This window comes from Propithecus coquereli, unplaced genomic scaffold (assembly GCF_000956105.1).
Source record: "Propithecus coquereli isolate 6110/MARCELLA unplaced genomic scaffold, Pcoq_1.0 Scaffold9, whole genome shotgun sequence".
Classification (NCBI taxonomy): Eukaryota; Metazoa; Chordata; class Mammalia; order Primates; family Indriidae; genus Propithecus; species Propithecus coquereli.
Window position 1 is genome coordinate 6,122,732 of NW_012155284.1, and position 20,323 is coordinate 6,143,054.

The 20,323-nt window shown below is 37.6% G+C and overlaps 2 protein-coding genes across 2 annotated transcripts in view; one reads left to right on the top strand and one right to left on the bottom strand.

Annotated features, from left to right (window-relative positions):
* The window catches only part of IQGAP2 (IQ motif containing GTPase activating protein 2), a 290,113-nt gene that overhangs the window by 114,805 nt on the left and 154,985 nt on the right, over window positions 1-20,323 (bottom strand). The window contains exons 5-9 of the mRNA XM_012664485.1: window positions 17,088-17,164; window positions 4,199-4,266; window positions 3,763-3,876; window positions 2,912-3,090; window positions 817-904 (exon numbers count right to left, since the gene is read on the bottom strand). Of these exons, the coding sequence (XP_012519939.1) occupies window positions 817-904; window positions 2,912-3,090; window positions 3,763-3,876; window positions 4,199-4,266; window positions 17,088-17,164 (526 nt within the window). The remainder of the gene's footprint in view (window positions 1-816; window positions 905-2,911; window positions 3,091-3,762; window positions 3,877-4,198; window positions 4,267-17,087; window positions 17,165-20,323) is intronic.
* LOC105826482 (S-phase kinase-associated protein 1-like) lies at window positions 14,480-15,036 on the top strand. Its single transcript, XM_012664473.1, is given in 2 exon segments — window positions 14,480-14,768; window positions 14,771-15,036. Coding segments are annotated over 2 exon segments (555 nt in total).

The following is a 20,323-nucleotide window of genomic DNA, read 5'->3' on the forward strand; positions in this document are numbered from 1 at the left end:
TTCATGTGTTAGTTTTTTTTGGTATACATGGGTTATTTAGATTGACCTAGGGGAAATAAAGATCAAATAAAATTCCTTATTGACTCTAAAAATTAATTTTACTACAGGCGAGAAAAGACTAATAAAAAAAATTGATGTATCCAAACTTGCATATGCTTCATTTCATGACCCAAGTTTTCTGTTCTTTATAGCCACACACTTGAACTAGGTACTAAGTGGAACTAGACTGACTCCACAGAGGCTCGGGGAGGTGGGACTCAAACCTGCCATCATGTGATTTCATCTGGCCTGCCAATAGTCTCTCTCCCTGGCACTAAAGCTACACAAGCTGTAAAAAAGAAACCAACCAAAACCAATTCTTACTAACAGCAGATGAATGAGTAGGAAGTAACAGGAAGCAGTGGTGTCAATAATATCTTTTACAATTCCAATGAGAACACCATCACATAATCACGGGCAAGGAACTACAATCTTTAAGTCGATCCTTTACTAAATGACCTTCAATATTAATCCCAAAAGGGACAGATTAAAAATATGAAATGCACCATAGCTATGATCAAACAGGAATGTAAAATCAAACTAGCTTCAGAATACTTTGAGATACTGTGTGTGGACCAGGAGCAGGGTCACCAAAAGCAGCTCAATGGGAAACTGTCTGATATTGCACCATAATTAAGAACATTGACATTTAGTAGATTTTTCATTTTATAAGGCAGTTTTGTAAGTAACACAAGTTGAGTGTTTTGCTGGAATTCTGGCAAGGAAAGTCTGCACCTTATAGAAACATCCATTTCGCTCCCACAATCCATTACTTACTGTTGACTTTGTTAACATTGCCTTGGATTTCCGCTTGCGTCAGCAGTTCCTCATATGCGTCTCTTTCTTCTTCTGAAATACAGCTATTCTGCAAAAACAAAGTCTTCACTGATTCCTGAGGTTAAATACAATGATTCCAAAGCTCAAAAGTCAAATGTAAAAATGCAAAGATAAAAACCATTCACTAATTTTCATTTGAACTTAACGTAAACATTTGTAGAGTACTCCGCACAGGGCACGAGGGCAGAAACACCAGGCAAGGATTACAAAAGTGAACCACAGATCCACTCTCTGAAAAAGGCTAATTTCAAATGTGGACAACATCAGGTTAGATCACTTGATGCTGCTATTTTTCGTAGTTCAAAATCAATTGACTATTGGCAATTTCAACTAATTAGATCTAATAAAATCAAGAACACGAATAATGAATATACCTAGTAGAACAGAACAGAATCTATAGGAGGAGTACTATAAACATTTTTTTAAAAAGGATTCACACTTAGTTAAGAAAATTTTGAATAGAGATAACATTGAGGAGGGCCTCAAGGAACAGTGTAACGTGAAAGGCTGAGATGAAGGAACAGGACATAGACGCCAGGTTACAGCATGGAGTGTGTGTCCAGGGTGGGACGAAAAGATGGGGAGCTCGACTGAAGGCCAAGCTAAGGTCGATACTTAACACAGGTGTCAACAGAGATCAGGGAAGGCTTCCGGTAGGGTGACATCAGATCTGCAGTTAAAGGTCAAGTTTACAACCTCTAGTTCTGAGAGGGTTGGCTTGGAGGAGACCCAACAGGAAGGAGCCCAAAGGGTCCTGTAATGAGGTGAGGAGGGCAGGATGGAGGCAAAAGTGGAGACGCCAGACAGTGGATGATAGATTCAAGCCTGACAAGGCAGCAGAATCTAGCGATGGATGGGACACGGGGCATATTAATAAAGAGAGTTCTGAGACAAGGTGGTCACCATTCCAAACCAGGGCAGTCAGAAAGAGGTGCTCTTCTGCCATGTTGGGGCTCGAGGCCCAAGGGACACAGGTGAGAGAGCTGGGGGAGCAGGAGAGAGGCCGATTTGGGAGGGGCTGGTATAAAGTGACAGTTGATTTCTTCAATGAGTAGATGAGCTTCATGGAGGAAGAACAGAGAAGGGAGTCAACGTCAGACCGTGAAGAATCCCCACATTGAGAGGGAGGACACAGAGGAGAACCCTGGCAGCAAAGACGTACATAAGCTGGGAGCAAGGGGCAGAGAATCTCAACACAGGTGGGGCGGGTGGGAGACAACCGTGCCGGATGATTGGGGAGCCACCAGTTGAGGAAAGGTCAAAAAATAAAGCAGTTATTTTTAGTAAATGAAGCTGACATTGACATGGCAAGAGTTCAATAAGAGAAAAGTTGGTGAGGAAGTAGCAGCTCTCAGCTTAGACCAAACTTTCAATAATGGACTAGACAGGAGGGTGGGGAAGTATGGAGTTAAGGAAGGCTATCTGGCCAAGGAGGGACACCTTCAAATATGGGGAGTTACTACTGGGAAAATATGAAAGCAGCAGGTTCAAAAACATCGTCTCCAAACTTCACCACACTGAATTATTAACCTCCACTCATAAACAGAAAGGTAACTTGGCTAATACAAGGTCTGCTGATGACGCCTAACAAGGGACGATCTTTAGCTACTACTTCAATGCTTTCTGAGTAGGTAAGTAGTCAGTTTACGACACAACCTTCAATCCTGCCAACCCATAATATTCACCATAAAAGAATATCTTAATTTCCTTATGTAGTATATGAGCTTCTTTCACCCTTACATTTCATCCAAACCAACTGTCTATGGCTACAGAGACCATAGCCAATTGATTTAAAAATATCACTTGCAACATTAATGGTTTTTCAGGCTGGGTGTGGTGACTCACACCTGTAATCCCAGCACTTTGGGAGCCCACCATGGGAGGAGTGCTTGAGGCCAAGAGTTTGAGACCAGTCTGGCAACAAAGCGAGATCCCATCTCCACAAAAAAATAAAAAAATAAATAAGGTTTTTTCAAACTAGTAACTCATAACCATATTCATGACTGTATCTATTAGTCAGAATCTGATTAGGTACCTTCAGTCTTGCATTTTCCTCTTTTTTCTTTTTGGCTTCCCAGAGTTCTTTCTGATATTCCTGTGCAAGGTTGTCATCCACTAACGTTAAAACTGCATTGGGGTTTCTTAGCGTTATGATGGTCTGCTCTGCGACTCGTTTTTCAATAGCTTCATTAATGGCTATAACTGCAGCATGTACTGAAAAGTAAAGAGAGAGAAAGATTTTTATCAGGAAAAGACAACATGAGCAGTTACATCGACACTGCATAAATTGAAGCAGTTTTACTTTCTTCCTTGGCTTCCAGTAAGGAACAAAAAGACCTCATACGTATGCATTATGGAGCACCTGACCACCTCTCCACATGCCTGTCTTTGGTCCTGATTTCAGCATCTGTTATGTAATCGATACTCATTTATTCAATTTGCACTGAATGGCTAAAATGAACCAAGTGATATGTTGACCACCAGGGGTTAGAAAGTCACAGTCTTTCCAACCTGTTCCTGTGGTCAGGGCAACACAGTTTTAAAGTAACATGGTGGTTCCAAGAGATACTTGCCATTTACCTTGCAACACTAAACGATATGTAGCAATGTATTCTAGCACTAAAATCTAAAGACATGGAAAGTAGAGAACTATTTGAGAAGATGTTTCTCGAACTTCTTAATTCACATTGCACAAGAAGATGTCTAAAGACCAAAATCGATTACTTGGTTATGATCTGACACGTTCGAATTAACCATCTATAACATGAACAACAACTTTTAGGATGCTTAGAGTATCTTCTAAATATTATATTTCATGTAATCAAAATCAACAAAGTATAGGTAAATCTCGCATCAATGATAAATTTGGATTTTAAACAGACTTACAGGCAGCTTCATCCACCGACAGTTCATTGGCCAGAATACCACCTATTTTGCTGAAAGACGGCATCTGTATTCCATATTTCTCAAGCTCTTTTCTCATATTACTGATTTCTTCCTCTAAAAAAGAACCAGCAAAAAAAAAAAAAAGAGAGAGAAAAATCAAGGAAAGTCACAGACAGAGAAGGAGGTAGGAATGAGTATATTTGTATCTAGAAATGTCTTCATCAGGAAGGTGAGACTGTTTCTAAATAAAAGCCTCAGGAAGAACTCAGCCTGAGTGTCTCATTTCACAAACACATGAAAGGGAATCCAGTCAAGTACAAATAAAACAGATAAGTTTTCTCTTCTTGTTAATACAGAGGAAGAAAGGGAATCAATCAAAATCAAAAAAAGTATTGGTGCATTCTTTTAGCTAGACTATAAAAAAATACATAAGTACCTGTGAAGTCTACTTTGCCCAACAAATCCTGGATCTGAGGTGCTATTCCTAGTTTGAACAGGTATAAACTGAAAGGTAAAGCACAAAATCATTAGAAGCTTTATCATTATAAAACTTAAAGTTATAAATTAAATAGATCTTAGGATTTTTTTCAGTTGAGAAGGATCTAAGACATCTAATCTATTCATTTTACAGACGAGGAAATTGAGTCCTGAAGCAGCATAATCTCTGTTGGGGACAGGACCAGAACTCCAGTCTCAGTCCCGAAGACTGATCTTCTGCGGTACACAGCACCTTTATAGCATCAACCAACTCTCCATCATCCATTTGTAAGAACAACAACAAACACAGTTAATACAAAACAGCAGGTAACAAATATTTCTTTAGATGTTCCTCAGGTGATTCTTACTTTGCTAGAAGTATAGTTTTAAATATTTTGCTTTTCAATATTCCTCCAAGCACCATACACCTCTTGAGGAAATATTTGTTTTACATTTTCTAAACCAATAGAGTGGCAAGATTACTGGTGGATGGGTTAACATTAAAGATAAACTACAATGTGTGCATATTACCCAGTGGAAGATGGAAAATAAATTGTATGCATTTAAAGATAAATCCCTTAGACAGTAATGATGGCATCCATGAACTCACCCATAACCTGAAAAGTGACTTGAGAGCTGGCATCTAAAGTCTATCACAAACATGTGATTATGTGCTTTTCCCACTTAATCACTGAATCATTGTTTCTGTTCCATATTTCTATCCTCCCCAGCCCCAAAATTCTAGCAACCAACTAAAAAATTTTATATTCCCTTTCTTACAAATTTTGAGAAGTTTATAATTTATGGGACTTTAGTGTTTGAAATTGCACAATAGTATATATTAGAAAATGAACTGAGAATGATTTTGATGGCTTGAAACATTTCAAGATTATCATGTCAGATGTCAATATGAGATGGATCTCAGCAGTTTATAAAAACATAAAATTTAACTAGAACATGTTAAAGAAGTTCAAGATCAAGCCTTCTTAATGGTATTAAAATAAACTCTTAAATTATGATCAGTCAATATAAGTCTCTTGCACTGAAATTGACTTGGATCATAAGTTCCATAAAAAACAATTTAGAAAAGTAATACATGATCAAAGTTAAAAATGAGATTTATGGTTTAAAAAATTACATGGAAAATCACCTCCCAGAGTTAAATACTAAATATTTTGATATAAATCCTTTTTATGTTGTTTCTGGACATACTTATTTTATAAACTTATTATTCTGCAACATAAATGTACTATAATTTCATTAATTGCTGAGCATATTGTCACTAATAACTATGGAAAATAATGCTTCAGTGAATCTACTTATAGACATATACATCTTTGTGCATATTTATTACAATCCCTAAAAACAAATCACCAGATGGAAAAGGTACACACACAATGAAAGCTTTCAATGCATATTGCCAAAAAAACCCCAAACCCCCTTTTTCCTTCTGCAAGAGAATCTGAACTATAGTTAACTTTCTAGCTCCTAGGAACCTGATAAAAGTATACCATCAACTATGTTACTAAGCATCATTGCTTAAGAGAAAAATGAACCCTGATTAATAAGTTTTATCTTAACTAGAAGGAATCATAAATACCTAATAGGCATCATATCTTCAGGCCTTCCTGAGCTCAGTGACTCTTATAACTGGTACGTGCCTTGCAGAGACCCGGAAGCTATGCAGTGGGGCTGTCCTGCAAGCATGGGCTTCTAAGCCAAGGAGGCTCAAACCCACCAACATGAGTCTCACTCTTTAGCAGCAAAGTTGTCACCTGGGGTACCAAAGAGATTGGCTACCAGATGGCTGGGTGGACAACCATGTGGAGTGTCCTGAAGGCTTCTACTGAAGAACAAATACCTGCTGTCCTGCTTCATGCTGGGTTTCCTGGCTGTTTCTATCCTGAGCAACTGGAAGCCGACTGTGGCTTTTGACAGGAATGTGAACCTGAGTGTTTAGCTGAACCTAAGAATCTCCCGATGGGCATGGCCTACTCTACCACCAATATATGTGAATGCCATTGTGTCTGTCCCAGTAGCACCACAGGATATTATCAATGAAAAATTTCCCAAGCTGCAAGCAACAAGATGTTATTTAAGTCTAAATTTCCTTTTGTTAGTTGTGAAGGTAAACATTTTTTCATATTCATATTGGTCACTCATATTTCTTCTAGGAAATGTCCTAATTTTTTGAATTTTAAGGATTTTTTTTATGTGTGGGAGGAATTTACCTTTCTCTTTCTCCCCTTTCCTTCAAAACCATACCAAAGCACAAAGAACAAATGGTAATTTTTTCTAACCTGGTGATGTTAATTTTAGTACTAAATCCCAATATGATATTCATATCTTATCCACAGGGGAAAGACATATTAAGACTTTGAACATTCTTCAATGTGAAACAGCCATTATGTATTCATAATTCAAAGCTAGCAAGACAGGATACATTCCTTAGTTTAAGTTCTAGGTCTTTAGAGATTATCGAGGATATAAAATTGTTTACTTTACACAGCCTCTGAAGACTTTACTGCCAAAAGTTCATGCCAAACAAGTCATTATAATTAAAACTAGATCATTAAGATGCCTTGCTGACATTTTCAAAACCATAATATTTTATGAGCCACTTCTCAACTCATTATTAATGGGAAAAATATTCCAATTAAAAGGGCGCTCATATCATGTGAAACAATGAAATGTCAACCTCTTCATTTGCTCCTTTCTAGTAACAGGAACTACAAAATTAAACAGAATTTAATAGGTAAGGTAAAGCTGCAAAAGAATTCTAGAGGGGGAAAAATCAGGCTATCACTTAAGAAATGAGAATAGACAAATGATCAAAAAATGTATCATTGTATCACTTCAATTGCTCTCACAGTACCTGATTTGAATTTTCCCATTTTACAAATTAAAAATATACCTGAACTAATTTATAAAAAAAAAACTATAAAAAGTTCATTGAGAGAAATTTTGAAAATGTGATAGTAAAACTTTAGAAGACATACATAAAATGTCTTCCAACAACTTTTATATCTATTTTAAGTACTTTATGTGCTGTATCTTTAATAAGTATCATCTATATTAATATCCTGCTAAAGTTTTAACATACTTTTAAACCTACGTTTTTATATCAAAGCCTAATTCAAATCAATATCTACTATCCTTTATATACTTCTACTTCTCTACCTATGTAATGGTGGGATAGTTAGAATTTTAGAACCATGCTTTTATTTTTATATTATACACCAGTGATTTACATAACTACAAATTGTATTAGTTTCCCTTCTAATTTCATCTACACCAAATTTTCTTCTTTCTTAATCTTATCTTTGGTTCTACTATGTGTAAATGCTCAATAAGTATTTGCTAAATGGATAAATTGAATGAATCATCAATTTCACATATTTTAATATTTTCATCTGTTTCTTGGGTATCAGTTCTGTACGTTGAATCTAATGCCTCTTTCACAGTGGCAGTTTCCTTCAAATATCTGGCACCTCTTGATTTGGGGCTCATCCTGGTGGTTGAAACTTGATGTTTATCCATTGTTGACTGCAGGTCCCCATGACAGGAGCCAGCATTAGGAGACTATCAGGGAACAATGAGATTGAAAGGAGGGTGCCAGCATCTTGTCTTCTTAGACTGGGGACTCCCTGGCCCTTGGGGTCACTGGCTGTCTTGGGTGCTGGTATACTGTCCTGACATCAGCATTACACTTGCTACTTTAGGGAAAGGTCAGAAGTCTCAGTTGGTCCCAGCCCTGGGATTGCTGGCTTTGAGACTCTCCTTTTCCTTGCTGTCCCCTTTGCTTGGAGCAAACCCCATGATAGCTTCTAGCTCTGCTGCACCTGTCAGGGTTTTGTGGGCTGCAGTCTTCTCCCAGATTGTTTCTCAGTCAATCAATCCCATCTGTTTACTTTCCGTCAGGAGTCATTGGAATGTCTGGTCAGTGGATGGCACTCCTTTTTTATCATGAATGCATTTTAAAACAATTATTACTTTAGCAAATTCATACAGTTTTGGAAAGGGGACAAGACAGCTGTGCTCAATGACCTTGATACAACTGTTTTCACATTATGTCCTCTGTTTAATCCATTCATTCAATTACTACTTATAGAATAGCTACTATATAAGAAATATTTTTCCTACCACGCTGTCCCTAAACTAGGTGTTTGGGCTGTCGCAAAACATAGGTTATTGGTAACATGAACTAAAACATTTCTATTAAACAAAAGTGTTAACTTTCCCCTTTGGTAATAAAGAAATTAGGCAGCTATTTCTAAATAAAGCTATACTTTCTATTTCTCCATTGTGCACTGTAATATTAACATAAATCTCCCAATAAAACATCCTGGTTTAACTAAAAGTTACCACAAGGTGGTGCTGAGAAGTTAGCTCTTTGGATGGAAGAATTTGCTTTTACTTTTATTTTAAATCTGAGATTTTCTTAAGCTAGTATGCATCAGGTAGACATCTCATTTGCATATACCAAAAAATTTTATTTACTAAAAAATTTAATGTGTATTTTCTATTTGGCTTCAATTTTTTAAAAATCATTGATGTTGAGTTTAAACTGTTAGCTTTAAAAAGATCACTTTTCACAGTGTGGGAGTTTTATACCTAATCTTTGTGTGGGAGGCATGCCCAAGTAGATTACTCTAAAAAGCAAATGTTTATTAGGAAACTCTATTTATCCAGTATTCCCATGCCAAAAAGAATCAGCAATAGCAAACTGCTCCTTCCAGAGCATTTAAATTCAAATGAGGCCATTCATTACCTGAAATGCATAGAAGATTGTATTTTAATCTTAAAAAAGCAGCTCACTGAATACAAAAATACCAATTTCACGTAGCTCTTCAACACTGAATTTATTAAGCACCTTTCAGTGTATAATAGCCAACACAAAGGGTTAAGAGCATTCCAAAGGAAACTGTGAAATTAATGTCACCGTCACTTGCCATGTCTAAGAAAACACTTTAAGTGAAGTAGCAAGGCTTTTACCACACCAATAGGTATAATACACAGCACACATATGTTGCTGGGTGAGGCCAGCAACAGAGAGGTTGCACAGAGGTAGCTAAAGCCTCACTGGCCCATGTGCTCCTATTAGTACGAATACCATCAGTTAAAGTCCAGGAAGCAATAAAGAAAGTTTAGAGGGCACTATTAGGGTTTTTTCTACTACTTTCAGTACATACACTGGAAGATACTACAGTAATGAAATGCAAACTTAAAAGGCAGCAGCTAAATTTATTTCAGCTTTCCTGGATCATATCACATGCAGCTCATTTTGTGCCATAACGTGTAGGAAGAATGTTTGCAAATCAAAGCCACATGGCACCAGAAAGACCACAGGACTAGAATCAGAAGCTCTTGATCCTGGTCCCAAGAATGGCAAAATCTAGATGTGTGACTCTGAGCAAGTCATGTAACCCAAGCTTTCGGTTCCCTTATCTGGACTAAAATAACTTCCCAAGGCCCTTCCAGTGCTCAAGTTCCATAATTCTTCATTTTAAACATCGTAAATATAATAGCACAGAGGCATGTGCTGAAAAGTCTAAGGCCATTGTTGTTTTAATTTTCTCAGTAGTAGGGAAACACTTGACTCCCTCCTAAAGCCGAGGCTGGCTGAGTTGGTAACAGCATGGGTTCAGTTCCCACATAGCCTGGCTCTGAATGCCGACTCTGTTATCTACTAACTATGTGACCTTGGGCAGCCTCCAGCACCTCAACTACCTAGGTTATATAAAATTGGACTAATAATAGTATCCACTGCACAGGTATGCTGTGAAGATGAAATGAGATCATACCTGTGAAGTGCTTTGAATAGTGACAGGCACATAGTTAAAAGCTCCATTAGCATTAGCTTTTGTTTTTATTATTATTCTTTGTTAAATAAATGTGCCCTTTGTATACACTTACAACCTACCACAGTGGTTCCCCCACTTTTTCCAACCCTAAGACTCTTTCACTATTTCCCTTTTCTGACTCCATGTTTGATATACTTTTATCTACTGAATCTATTTTTCCATCTTGGTCACATACATCACTGCCAATATCATGTCAAAATCCAGTACTCTATAGCCAATGTACAGCCCCAAACAAAAGGAATCCTGAGGCAGACTTGTTATAGGGAAATGAGAAGTTAAAAAATACAAACTTCAGAGACTTCAAGTTGGAATCAATGGTGTACGTGCTGTGTTAAGTGACAAGATGTGGCTCATGGTCTTAAAGAGCTTAGGATTTAGCAGGACAGAAGGGCATAACCATGATAATAATTTAGGACAGGAAAAAGAAGAGAGAGGATAGTCTGGAGCATGGGGAGAATTTTGAACAAGCAATGACTTCGAAGACATGAGGAGGTGCAACTGCCTCCCTCATCTTAATCCTAAATATTGCCATCTCTAGATATCCCTTCTGAGAATCCCAAAGGATTAGAGCCTATCCTTTGGGCTAAGGAACTATAGAAAGCTTATTTATAAATGGAAATATGTTCACTGTAAGAGAGAATCTGATATATGGGTTCAACTGGTTTCTTGGGGAGGGAAAGAGTTTTAAGGGAATGGAGTGTTAGACAGGAAAATATGCATTAATGTCTGAGGAACAGGTTCGAAGGCAACCTGGTAAGCAAGGCAGGCGGCTGACTGTGTGAGAGAGCTGGGTGGAGGAGCGTCATCTACAAAGCAGCCAGGGTGCTTAGGACAGCTGGTCAACCAGCAGTGGATCTGCCACAGCCTCTTCCACGAATGCCAGCCCCAAGCGTGTGCCATTTCAGCATCACCACTGCTCCTAGAAACACGGCTGCTGAGATGCAGCTACAGCAGCAGGAACAGTGATCCTTACACAGAGGGGAGACAGACTTATCTTCAGTTTGTGGCTGTCAGTGTAGTGGAATCTCAATGGTCAAATAAACTATATAGTAAGAAAAGCAGAATCCAGAGCCCTAATAACGTTAAACTAGAACATTAGGAAATTAGAATGTTAAACTAGAATCGATATGAACACATGACCTTAAAGGATTCCTTGGAGGGTAGTTGACTTCATGTCCTAAAGTAGGAATAATCAGGATAAAACCGGAACATCCTGTTGTAACCACAGAGCAAGGATATTTCAAAGAATGTCAGGGACAGTGCCACAAGGACGAAGGAGCTGGCCAGAAAGAGCTCTGACTGACCAAACCAAAACAATCTGGTTCATCAGAAAAGAAGATATTAACCTTGGTTAAGTCTATGGAGGCCAGAAGTTCAAAACAATAATCAAAAGGGAATAGTATACAGGGTACAAAAAGGAAGTTGCAATGCAAAGAGTTAAAATAATACATGTATAATTATTTGTTTTGATTTTAACAAGTTGGGGGATTATTAAAACATGGGTACTTTGTTTCTTTCAAATCTGTTTATATAGAGTGTAGATATTTATTTGTTTTTATATTATACATGCTACAGGAAAAAATAAAGACCGAGAACTCTGAGTAAGCCAAATAGTCCCAGAAAACACAGGAAGTGTCCCAAGATAAGGAAGAACTGAGGAGCACAGGTGGTAATGAAACCAGCCAGTTGGAAAGAATGTCCAACATCAGTGATCACATTCAATGAACAAACAGAGAGGACCCAGAAACATGATCTGAGATGACAAATCAGCGAAAAGGCCTAAAGAGCACTGGGTAGAGACAATCCCTTGTCTCCTGGGAGATGGAAACCTCTAGAAAATCCAATTAATTTCAAGAAAATATTTAAAAGGCATACATAAGCTTTTAATAATGTTCACACATTAGGCCAATACATCATTATGACAGGACAATGGATTATATAATGCTGGTCAAGCAAGACTTAGGAAGTAAATAATTTCAGGGTAATGGGGAGGTGGGGGTAGGGACCAGACTGTAAATAAAAACCTATCTGAAAGCCATGTAAAAATAAAAACGGTCCTTTTTATTTAAAAAAGAAGAAAAACAAGTTCAGCCTGATGCCTGTTGGCCACGGTCTGACTCATCTTGGAAGAACCACCCAAAGCGGGGCCATGTTCTGACCCACAGCTGATCCATCGGAAACCAGATCTGTAATCTTGGCAGGTTTGAAGGGGCATTCTTTTGTTTCTAGTGCTATCAAAAAAATATAACAGCCCTAGGACAAGTCAAAATTAGTGTATAAATAATGAAAAAATGAGTAACCTGTAGTATGGATCATTCAGAATAGGTTTTAGTGTGATAAGTTTGTAATAATGCATCTGGGCATTTCACCTGCTCTTTAAGGTTAGTGAAGGATTCAAAAAATCAGTTCTAAATTTAATTGGTTCAATTGGTTAAATGAATTCAGTTTCATAAATAATGTTTAAACACTTCACAGGAGTCTAATATAATTTATTATAAATCTTTAATAAATCAGGTACTACACAGGCAAAAAGTATTCTTCTCCATGCATAAAAGGCCTTCAGACACTAAAAAAAAGAAATCAGTGAGGTGACTAGTGAGCAAGGCTCTCACTTCTTGAACTGGCTCCTTTGCATTGCACAGGCTTCATAACATTCCAAAAGCAGCCACGAAAGGAAAATATGCCATGTACAGTACACACATTAAGTCCACAAACACCAAAATATTTACCGTGGTTTTCACTTGGTGTTGAGACAGCAGGTATTTCAGCTTTTCCTTTGACATTCTTTCTGAATTTTCCAATGTTCTCCATGATGGGTATATCTTATTTATTTATTTATTTTTTTAAAAAGATAAACATTTGTTTAGAAAAAGAATGACACCACCCACCACTCAGGTGAGTCTGTCTACTCTGGCAAAGTTTGAGAATTTCTTCTGGAGCTATCGTAGTGACACTCACTGGCGTTTGGGCTTGAGAATGCCAAGCTACACTGACAGAGGGATCAGTGAGTGGTGGGTAATGAAAGTGGGGTCAGAAATAAAACGACAAGGTGAAGGGCAGGCCAGAAACGGGAAAAGCAGAGACAAACAGGAAGCAAGAGCAAGAATCCAGGGGATCTTAGGTTGTTAGAACCAATTAAGACAACAGGGAACAGGAGACACATTTGGGGAGGACCAAGAACTAAGTTTGCAGATCAGTCAGGCCCACAGGCTGGGGCAGGAAGAAGCCAGTGCCTGGCAAGCTGAACCACCTGGAGGAAACTCCCCTCCCGGCCCCTGAGCTACAGTCAGAATCTCTGACCTGCCTAATTCTCTATCAGGTAATGAAAACTCTCTATACCAGCGATGCTGCTGTATTAGCCACCAGGATGCAAAAGCTAAAGACATATTTGGTCATTTCCAGCATCACTTCTAACTATGCAGCAAGGACAAACCCACTGTATGTATTTATTAAAGGATTGCTACCCGGCTTCCAAACGTGTCTTGCCCAACGGAGTAGAATATCAGCCTCATTTGAGTGACTCACTGCATTCTAAATCATAGCAGGAAAAAGTCATGATAGAAAAAAACCTCAGACACACTTGGGACTTCTCAGTTCCATACTGTAATTTAGAGTAAAAAAAAGTGAAGGAGAGTCCCCCGGGGAATGCTGCTATTAATAAATAATATTGCTTTCAAAGATAAAAGATCCTACTTAAGGTCAGATCTGGTGAGCGACATGATCCAAGGGGAATCCCCCCTAGGAAGAGTAAAAGTAATGGAGACATCCATAATGACTGAGAAACACAGCCCTAGAAACTTTCTGTCACATCAACATTTGCACACAGCAATAAGCAAGAAGTTTTTTTTCTTTGTTTACCAAGCTCTTCAAGTCATTGTTAAAACTATGGCAAACATACATTTGTAAGCCTCAGTGCAGCTCTATGTCACTCCTTTAAAAGAACAGTGACATCACCAGAAAGGAACTCAACACACACCATTTGTTTATAAGCTGCTTAACATGAACGTCCCTGGTGTCCGCATCGGGAAATCAATTTCAGCTTACACAAGACACCCCCTGAGTATGCTACGGATTTGGAGATTAACACTATGATGCATGGATATGATAATGACATTAACTAACGGTGGCAGGCTTAGCAGGTCACAAACCCAGTACTAACTACAGCGTTAAGTGATCATTCTAGGCTCTGAAAATAATTTGATAAAGATTATTGGGCAATACTGTTGAAAATATTCCTCAAAATAGACACTTTTGCACAAGAAGCTTTTAGAAAACCTGCTGGCAGAGTGGCCTTGTCCTCCGCCTCTCTCTTCTTGTGCTGATACTGCCCAGCTCTGGTTAGTCTCTGGCCGGCTGTCTCTTTGAGACTGAACACAATGCCTTCGATTAAGTTGCACAGTTCTGATGGAGAGATATTCGAAGTTGATGTGGAAATTGTCAAACAATCTGTGACAATCAAGATTATGTTGGACGATTTGGGAATGGATGAAGGAGATGATGATCCAGTTCCTCTAACAAATGTTAATGCGGCAATATTAAAAAAGGTCGTTCAGTGGTGCACCCACAAGGATGACCCTCCTCCTCCTGAGGATGATGAGAACAAGGAAAAGCAAACAGACCATATCCCTGTTTGGAACCAAGAATTCCTGAAAGTTGACCAAGGAGCACTTTTAAACTTATTTTGGCTGCAAACTATTTAGACATCAACGGTTTGCTTGATGTTACGTGCAAGACTGTTGTCAGTATGATCAAGGGGAAAACACCTAGGGAGGTTCTCAAGACCTTCAACAGCAAAAATGACTTTGCCGAAGAGGAGGAAGCCCAGGTACGCCAAGACGAGCAGTGGTGTGAAGAGAAGCGAAATGTTGTGCCTGACACTGTAACACTAAGGATTGTTCCAAATACTAGTTGCATTGCTATTGATAATTGTTAACATTAGACAAACAGCAGACAAATGCAGCAGCAAATCCATTGTATTAGCAGAATATTATCCTTACTGCATGTGTAGTCTGAGTACAGATTCCAAACCTATGGCTGACTTTCTTCTAGTATCATCAAAAGTTTCTTTTTTCTTTGCTCTGAATAAAATGAAACTGTGGGTTCTCTATAGAAAGCAGCATTTTGGGCTTTTCCTCTTTTTTGTAAAGCGATTTCTGCCTAGTTTATTGTCCAGTTAGTTTTAGTGACCTTTTAAAAGTTGGCATTGCACATAAAACAACTTGCATAAAGTTTTCTGAAACAGAATTAACAAAATATTATCATGAATTGGAAATTGGAGAAAGGCTAATTGAAGCAAACGTACTGAGTGGGGGTATTAGGATGCCTTCCAGCCTCCTAGAGTCAAGGAGCACCACTGGTATTGATTGGCCTGTGTGTGGCAGGGCTCCCTTAATTGGATCTAAGGACTTTTCTAAAAATTATGTTTAATTCTCTTTGCTTTGAATATGTTGCCTAGGGACTTAGTTACCACTCAGTTTTTGTTTTTTTGGAAGAAATATCAATGGACAGTTTGTTAGCTTTTCAATTAAAAAGACACTTAAGGCCGGGCGCGGTGGCTCACGCCTGTAATCCTAGCACTCTGGGAGGCTGAGGCGGGCGGATTGTTTGAGCTCAGGAGTTCAAGACCAGCCTGAGCAAGAGCGAGACCCCGTCTCTACTAAAAATAGAAAGAAATTAATCAGACAACTAAAAATATATAGAAAAAAAATTAGCCAGGCATGGTGGCGCATGCCTGTAGTCCCAGCTACTCGGGAGGCTGAGGCAGTAGGATCACTTGAACCCAGGAGTTTGAGGTTGCTTGTGAGCTAGGCTGACGCCACGGCACTCACTCTAGCCAGGGCAACAGAGTGAGACTCTGTCTCCAAAAAAAAAAAAGAAAAGAAACCTGCTGGCATGATACTCTAGCCACATCTGAAGAGGCAGGCATATAAGTTTTTTTTTTTGTTGTTCTAAGTTATTAAAATATTTTTAAAAAATCATAGCTAAGGCACCTACATTTGGTCTGTATTTCCAGCAACTGTCATCTTTCAAAGCAATCTCATAAGTACTGACTAGGGGAAAAAGTCAAATTATATGACATAATCAAAATTCTTCTCTAGAAGGCCAACATTGCCATGAATTATTATAGAAACCCTTTCCTTTGGAGAGGAAAAGAGCCAGGAAGAAGTTAATATAAACCTCTAGGCAGAGAACTCTGCCAGGAAAATGACTTCTAGTGATAAAAACACAAGACAGATGTTCTAAAAGTAATTTAAAATATAATTAGACATGAAGTCTCCCAACCATTACCTGTGTGCACATAATAGCCACAAACTGGAATTTAGAATCATCTTTGTTACCATTTAAAACTCACATATCTTCCAGGCCAATAAGATATAATATACTCAGAACTAGCAGAATTTCAACATTTTCAAAAATTAAGTTATCAAATTTGCTTTAAAATGACCGTATCTTGATTTGACCGTATCTTGACTGATTTAAAGCAACTTCTGTTTCCTCTTTATCCTTTATCCCTCTTTATATAGAACTTTATACAAGTTCTATTGAACAAAACATCAAAAGAAACCATCCTTACATTAGATTTTCTTAATCTATGGTAAGAATTGAATGCAATTATAACTTTAAGTGCATTAAATCAAGATTATAATGATTTCTAAACCTGTTCATGTGATAAATTTCCATTTATAAACTAGATCATAACTCAAGAATATGGTTTATGTTACAATTGGATTCATAGAAGTTTCAACTTAAGTTTTCTTTACTACACTTAAAGGCTTTTTGTTAATTTTCTGGTTTTCTATTTTGAATTAGCTTTTTAAAGAATCAGAAAAACATTTTTCAAGTTCAAATACTGATTTTATATGATAATTATTTTAGTTTTGTACCAGCAAATTCAAAACAACTGAATCAAATAAAAAGTTCAAATGTAGTTTTTTAAAATGTACTTCTTAGAGAGTTGTTCTTTTAGTTGTATTTTTCCCCTACCTTAGTGCATGAATGCAATATATCATCCTTGGTATGTTTTTCCGATCATAGACATCTGTGGTTTCTGGATAAAATATCTGGAAAACGAGAGAAACAATGTTTATTGTACGTCTTGCTCTCAATTATTTTAAGTCTTTGAAACAATCCTACTTTGATTGTCCTTGCTATTCTATAATTACATAAACATAGAGGAGTCTCTAAGTCATTGCCTCATCTTGATCTACTGACAGACCCAATCACTACATCTGGACCCCTACCTGATAGCAAGCCGCCTCGTGGCAACAGGAGAATGGTGGGATTCACAGCCAGCCAATTCAAGGCCACGTCCACAGTGCTGGGTGGCAGCATTTTATTTCATGATACGTGAGCCTATGTAGGCTCTGCCTTCTGTAGCCCTCTCGCTCCTATGACAGCCCAGGGGTGCCATGGGCCTGAGAAGGGTGGTCTTCTTAAAGCCACTTTATTACGTTGCTAAAAACTTGACTACACAGTTCCGTAAAGATGTGTGGATGCAAATACACAATATACACACACGGATTTTTTTTATCTGCTTAAGGTAATATGTTTCACTGACTAAAATCTGGAAAGTATAGAAAGTATGAAGGAAAAATACCTATGATCCCACCTTCCAGACTGTCACCATTAGCATTTGGTTTATTTTTTCTGGTCTTTCTTTTCTGTATATGTCTCTGATTTTTTATGCCTATGAATGTGTGCGTGTGAAAACAAAATTGTACTTAGTGCAAACTTATTTAACACTTAATAGAATATAACTATTTCCAATTTCCTTCAGTATTCTTATAAGAAGATTATTTCTAATAGATGCACATGATTCTTTCATATTTTTGAGCCATAGCTTAACCAGTTCCCCATAGTTGAACGTTGCTTTGCTCCTCATTTTTTCACTGTTGTAAGCTACTGCAATGAACATTTCTACATTTTCTAAGCATCTGATTACTTCTTTTGGTTTATCACCTAAATAAGGAATTACCAGATTGAATGATCTGAACATTAAGGCTTTTAATACACTTTCACACTATTCTTCTTAAGCTTGAAACTAAAAGCCTGATAAAAAACAGATATCAGAGTAAGGCAGCAAACTTCTTGGTTCCTAAGCACAAAAAAAGAGTAATCAGGCTTGAAGCTTCTAATATAATATCAAGATAAGCATGTTGACATTACTTGCTTGCAGTAAATATTTTATAAAATTTGATGTAAAAACTAAAATTAAATCATGTACCATATGGTAGTACTTGGTACTCAAGTGCAATTTTCTATAGGATGTTGAGAAAAGCAGAGAGAAAAAGAAGCAAAGTTTCTAGAGCTACAAAATGTACGGTCACTAAGCATTTAAAGAAATGTCTCTAGTCTAGGAAATTTCAAAAGCCTTTCCAACTTTCCTTTAACACATCTGCTGCTAAAGTGTCAGTGAGAAGAGGATTCCCAAATTCGGAAGTGTTACCAGGTTTAAGGTTCTTCTATATAAGTAGAGAACAACTACAACTCCCTCCTCCTTTTTCTTTCATCAAGAACCTTTTATATTTCTCCTGGAAAATTATGAATGTATCTTCCTTTAGCAAGGAGATGGGATCAATTTATAGCTCCCCAGAACGTTTGATTCAGCACTGTGTTTCTAGCACCTAGCATGGCGCTGAGCAGAGTAAGCACTCAATGTTGATAAATGAAGGAATGCCAGTCAAATGCATCAAAGTCAATTCACAGTATACGGTTAGTCTCTCGCCCTTGCAAAGCAACATATTAATGACTTCATAGTAAAATTCAGTGTTAAAATAGAATCTGCTTTATAAGATCACTTGTTTGGCCCAAAACAGACAATTTGAAAAGATTTATATCAAATCTACCAAGCAATGAAATTATCCTAATGTGACATCATCTCACACAGAAAAATCCTGTTGGAATTCTTTTTATTAATCTGTTTACTATTCAGTACCTAGTTAGTATGTGCTAAATCACAATGCAGAAATATGAATTCTGTATTACAACTAATGCCCAGAACAGCATAGTATCTAATGCTCTGGCATTTTAGGAGAAGGGAAAGTGGTCGGATTACAAACGGCAGAACAAAATAAATCAAATATTGATCATGAGATAAAATGAGACTACGTTAAAACAGATGTGATGAGCAATAGGCATCCATAATTTACATTAAGGAATCTTTCACTTTTGTAGGGCTGGGTGTTTTTAATTGGAAACCCAGCTTAATAATACCACCACCACAGGACTTCATACATCAGTAGCCTCTCCCCTTGCCCTCAAGCTGGACCACTCTTAAATGATTTCTTTAAAATAGCTGAACATACTAAGCAATACAAAAGAGTGAACGATGGATACATATGAAAACCTGGTTGATCTCAAGGAAAATATGCACAGTGGAAAAAAATCAGTCTTGAAAGGTTATCAACTATGACTCCATTTATATATCATTCTCAAAATGACAAAACTACAGAGATGGAGAACATACTAGTGGTTGCCAGGGGCAGGGCGGGGGCAGGGAAGCAATCTACAGGCCCCCCTCCTCTCTGGTGTTCCTTTCTTGACTGTGGTGATGGTTATGCAAATCTAGTCACAGGATAAAACTGCACAGAATGCCATGTGCACCCACACACACTCAAATGCGTGTAAAAATGGTAAAACCAAATAAGGTTTGCAGTCTAGTTTCTGTTAATTCACCAATGTCAGTTTAATATTGTACTACAGTTATAAGCTGTTACCACTGGAGGAAGCTGAATGAAGGATACACAAAGATGTTCTATTTTTGCAACTTCCTGTGATTCTATAATTATTTCAAAATAAGAGGTTAAAAAAATAGTTCTACAATTTTTATCAAATATAATTATTTCCTCATTTCCCCCACATGTCTAATTCTCTCATATGCTTTGGCATGCCTACTCTTCAAAGTTAACAAGCACTGAATGTTTGCTGAATGAATTTTATTTCAGAGAGCTATTTCAGGATTAAAAGCTATAACCCACTAGGCCTTTAAAATTTAAAATGACACAATGACTTATAATAATTTATAAAAATTTGGGGGATGGACACGCTTGAAGCTCTGACTCGGGTGGGGTAAAGGCAATATATGTAACCTAAACATTTGTACCCCCGTAATATGCTGAAATTAAAAAAAAATTATAATAATTTATAGTGATATATAGTGATATGAGACTTAGCATCTTAAGTTTAAATATTAATAGCAACATAAAAAAGAGCTGGCTATT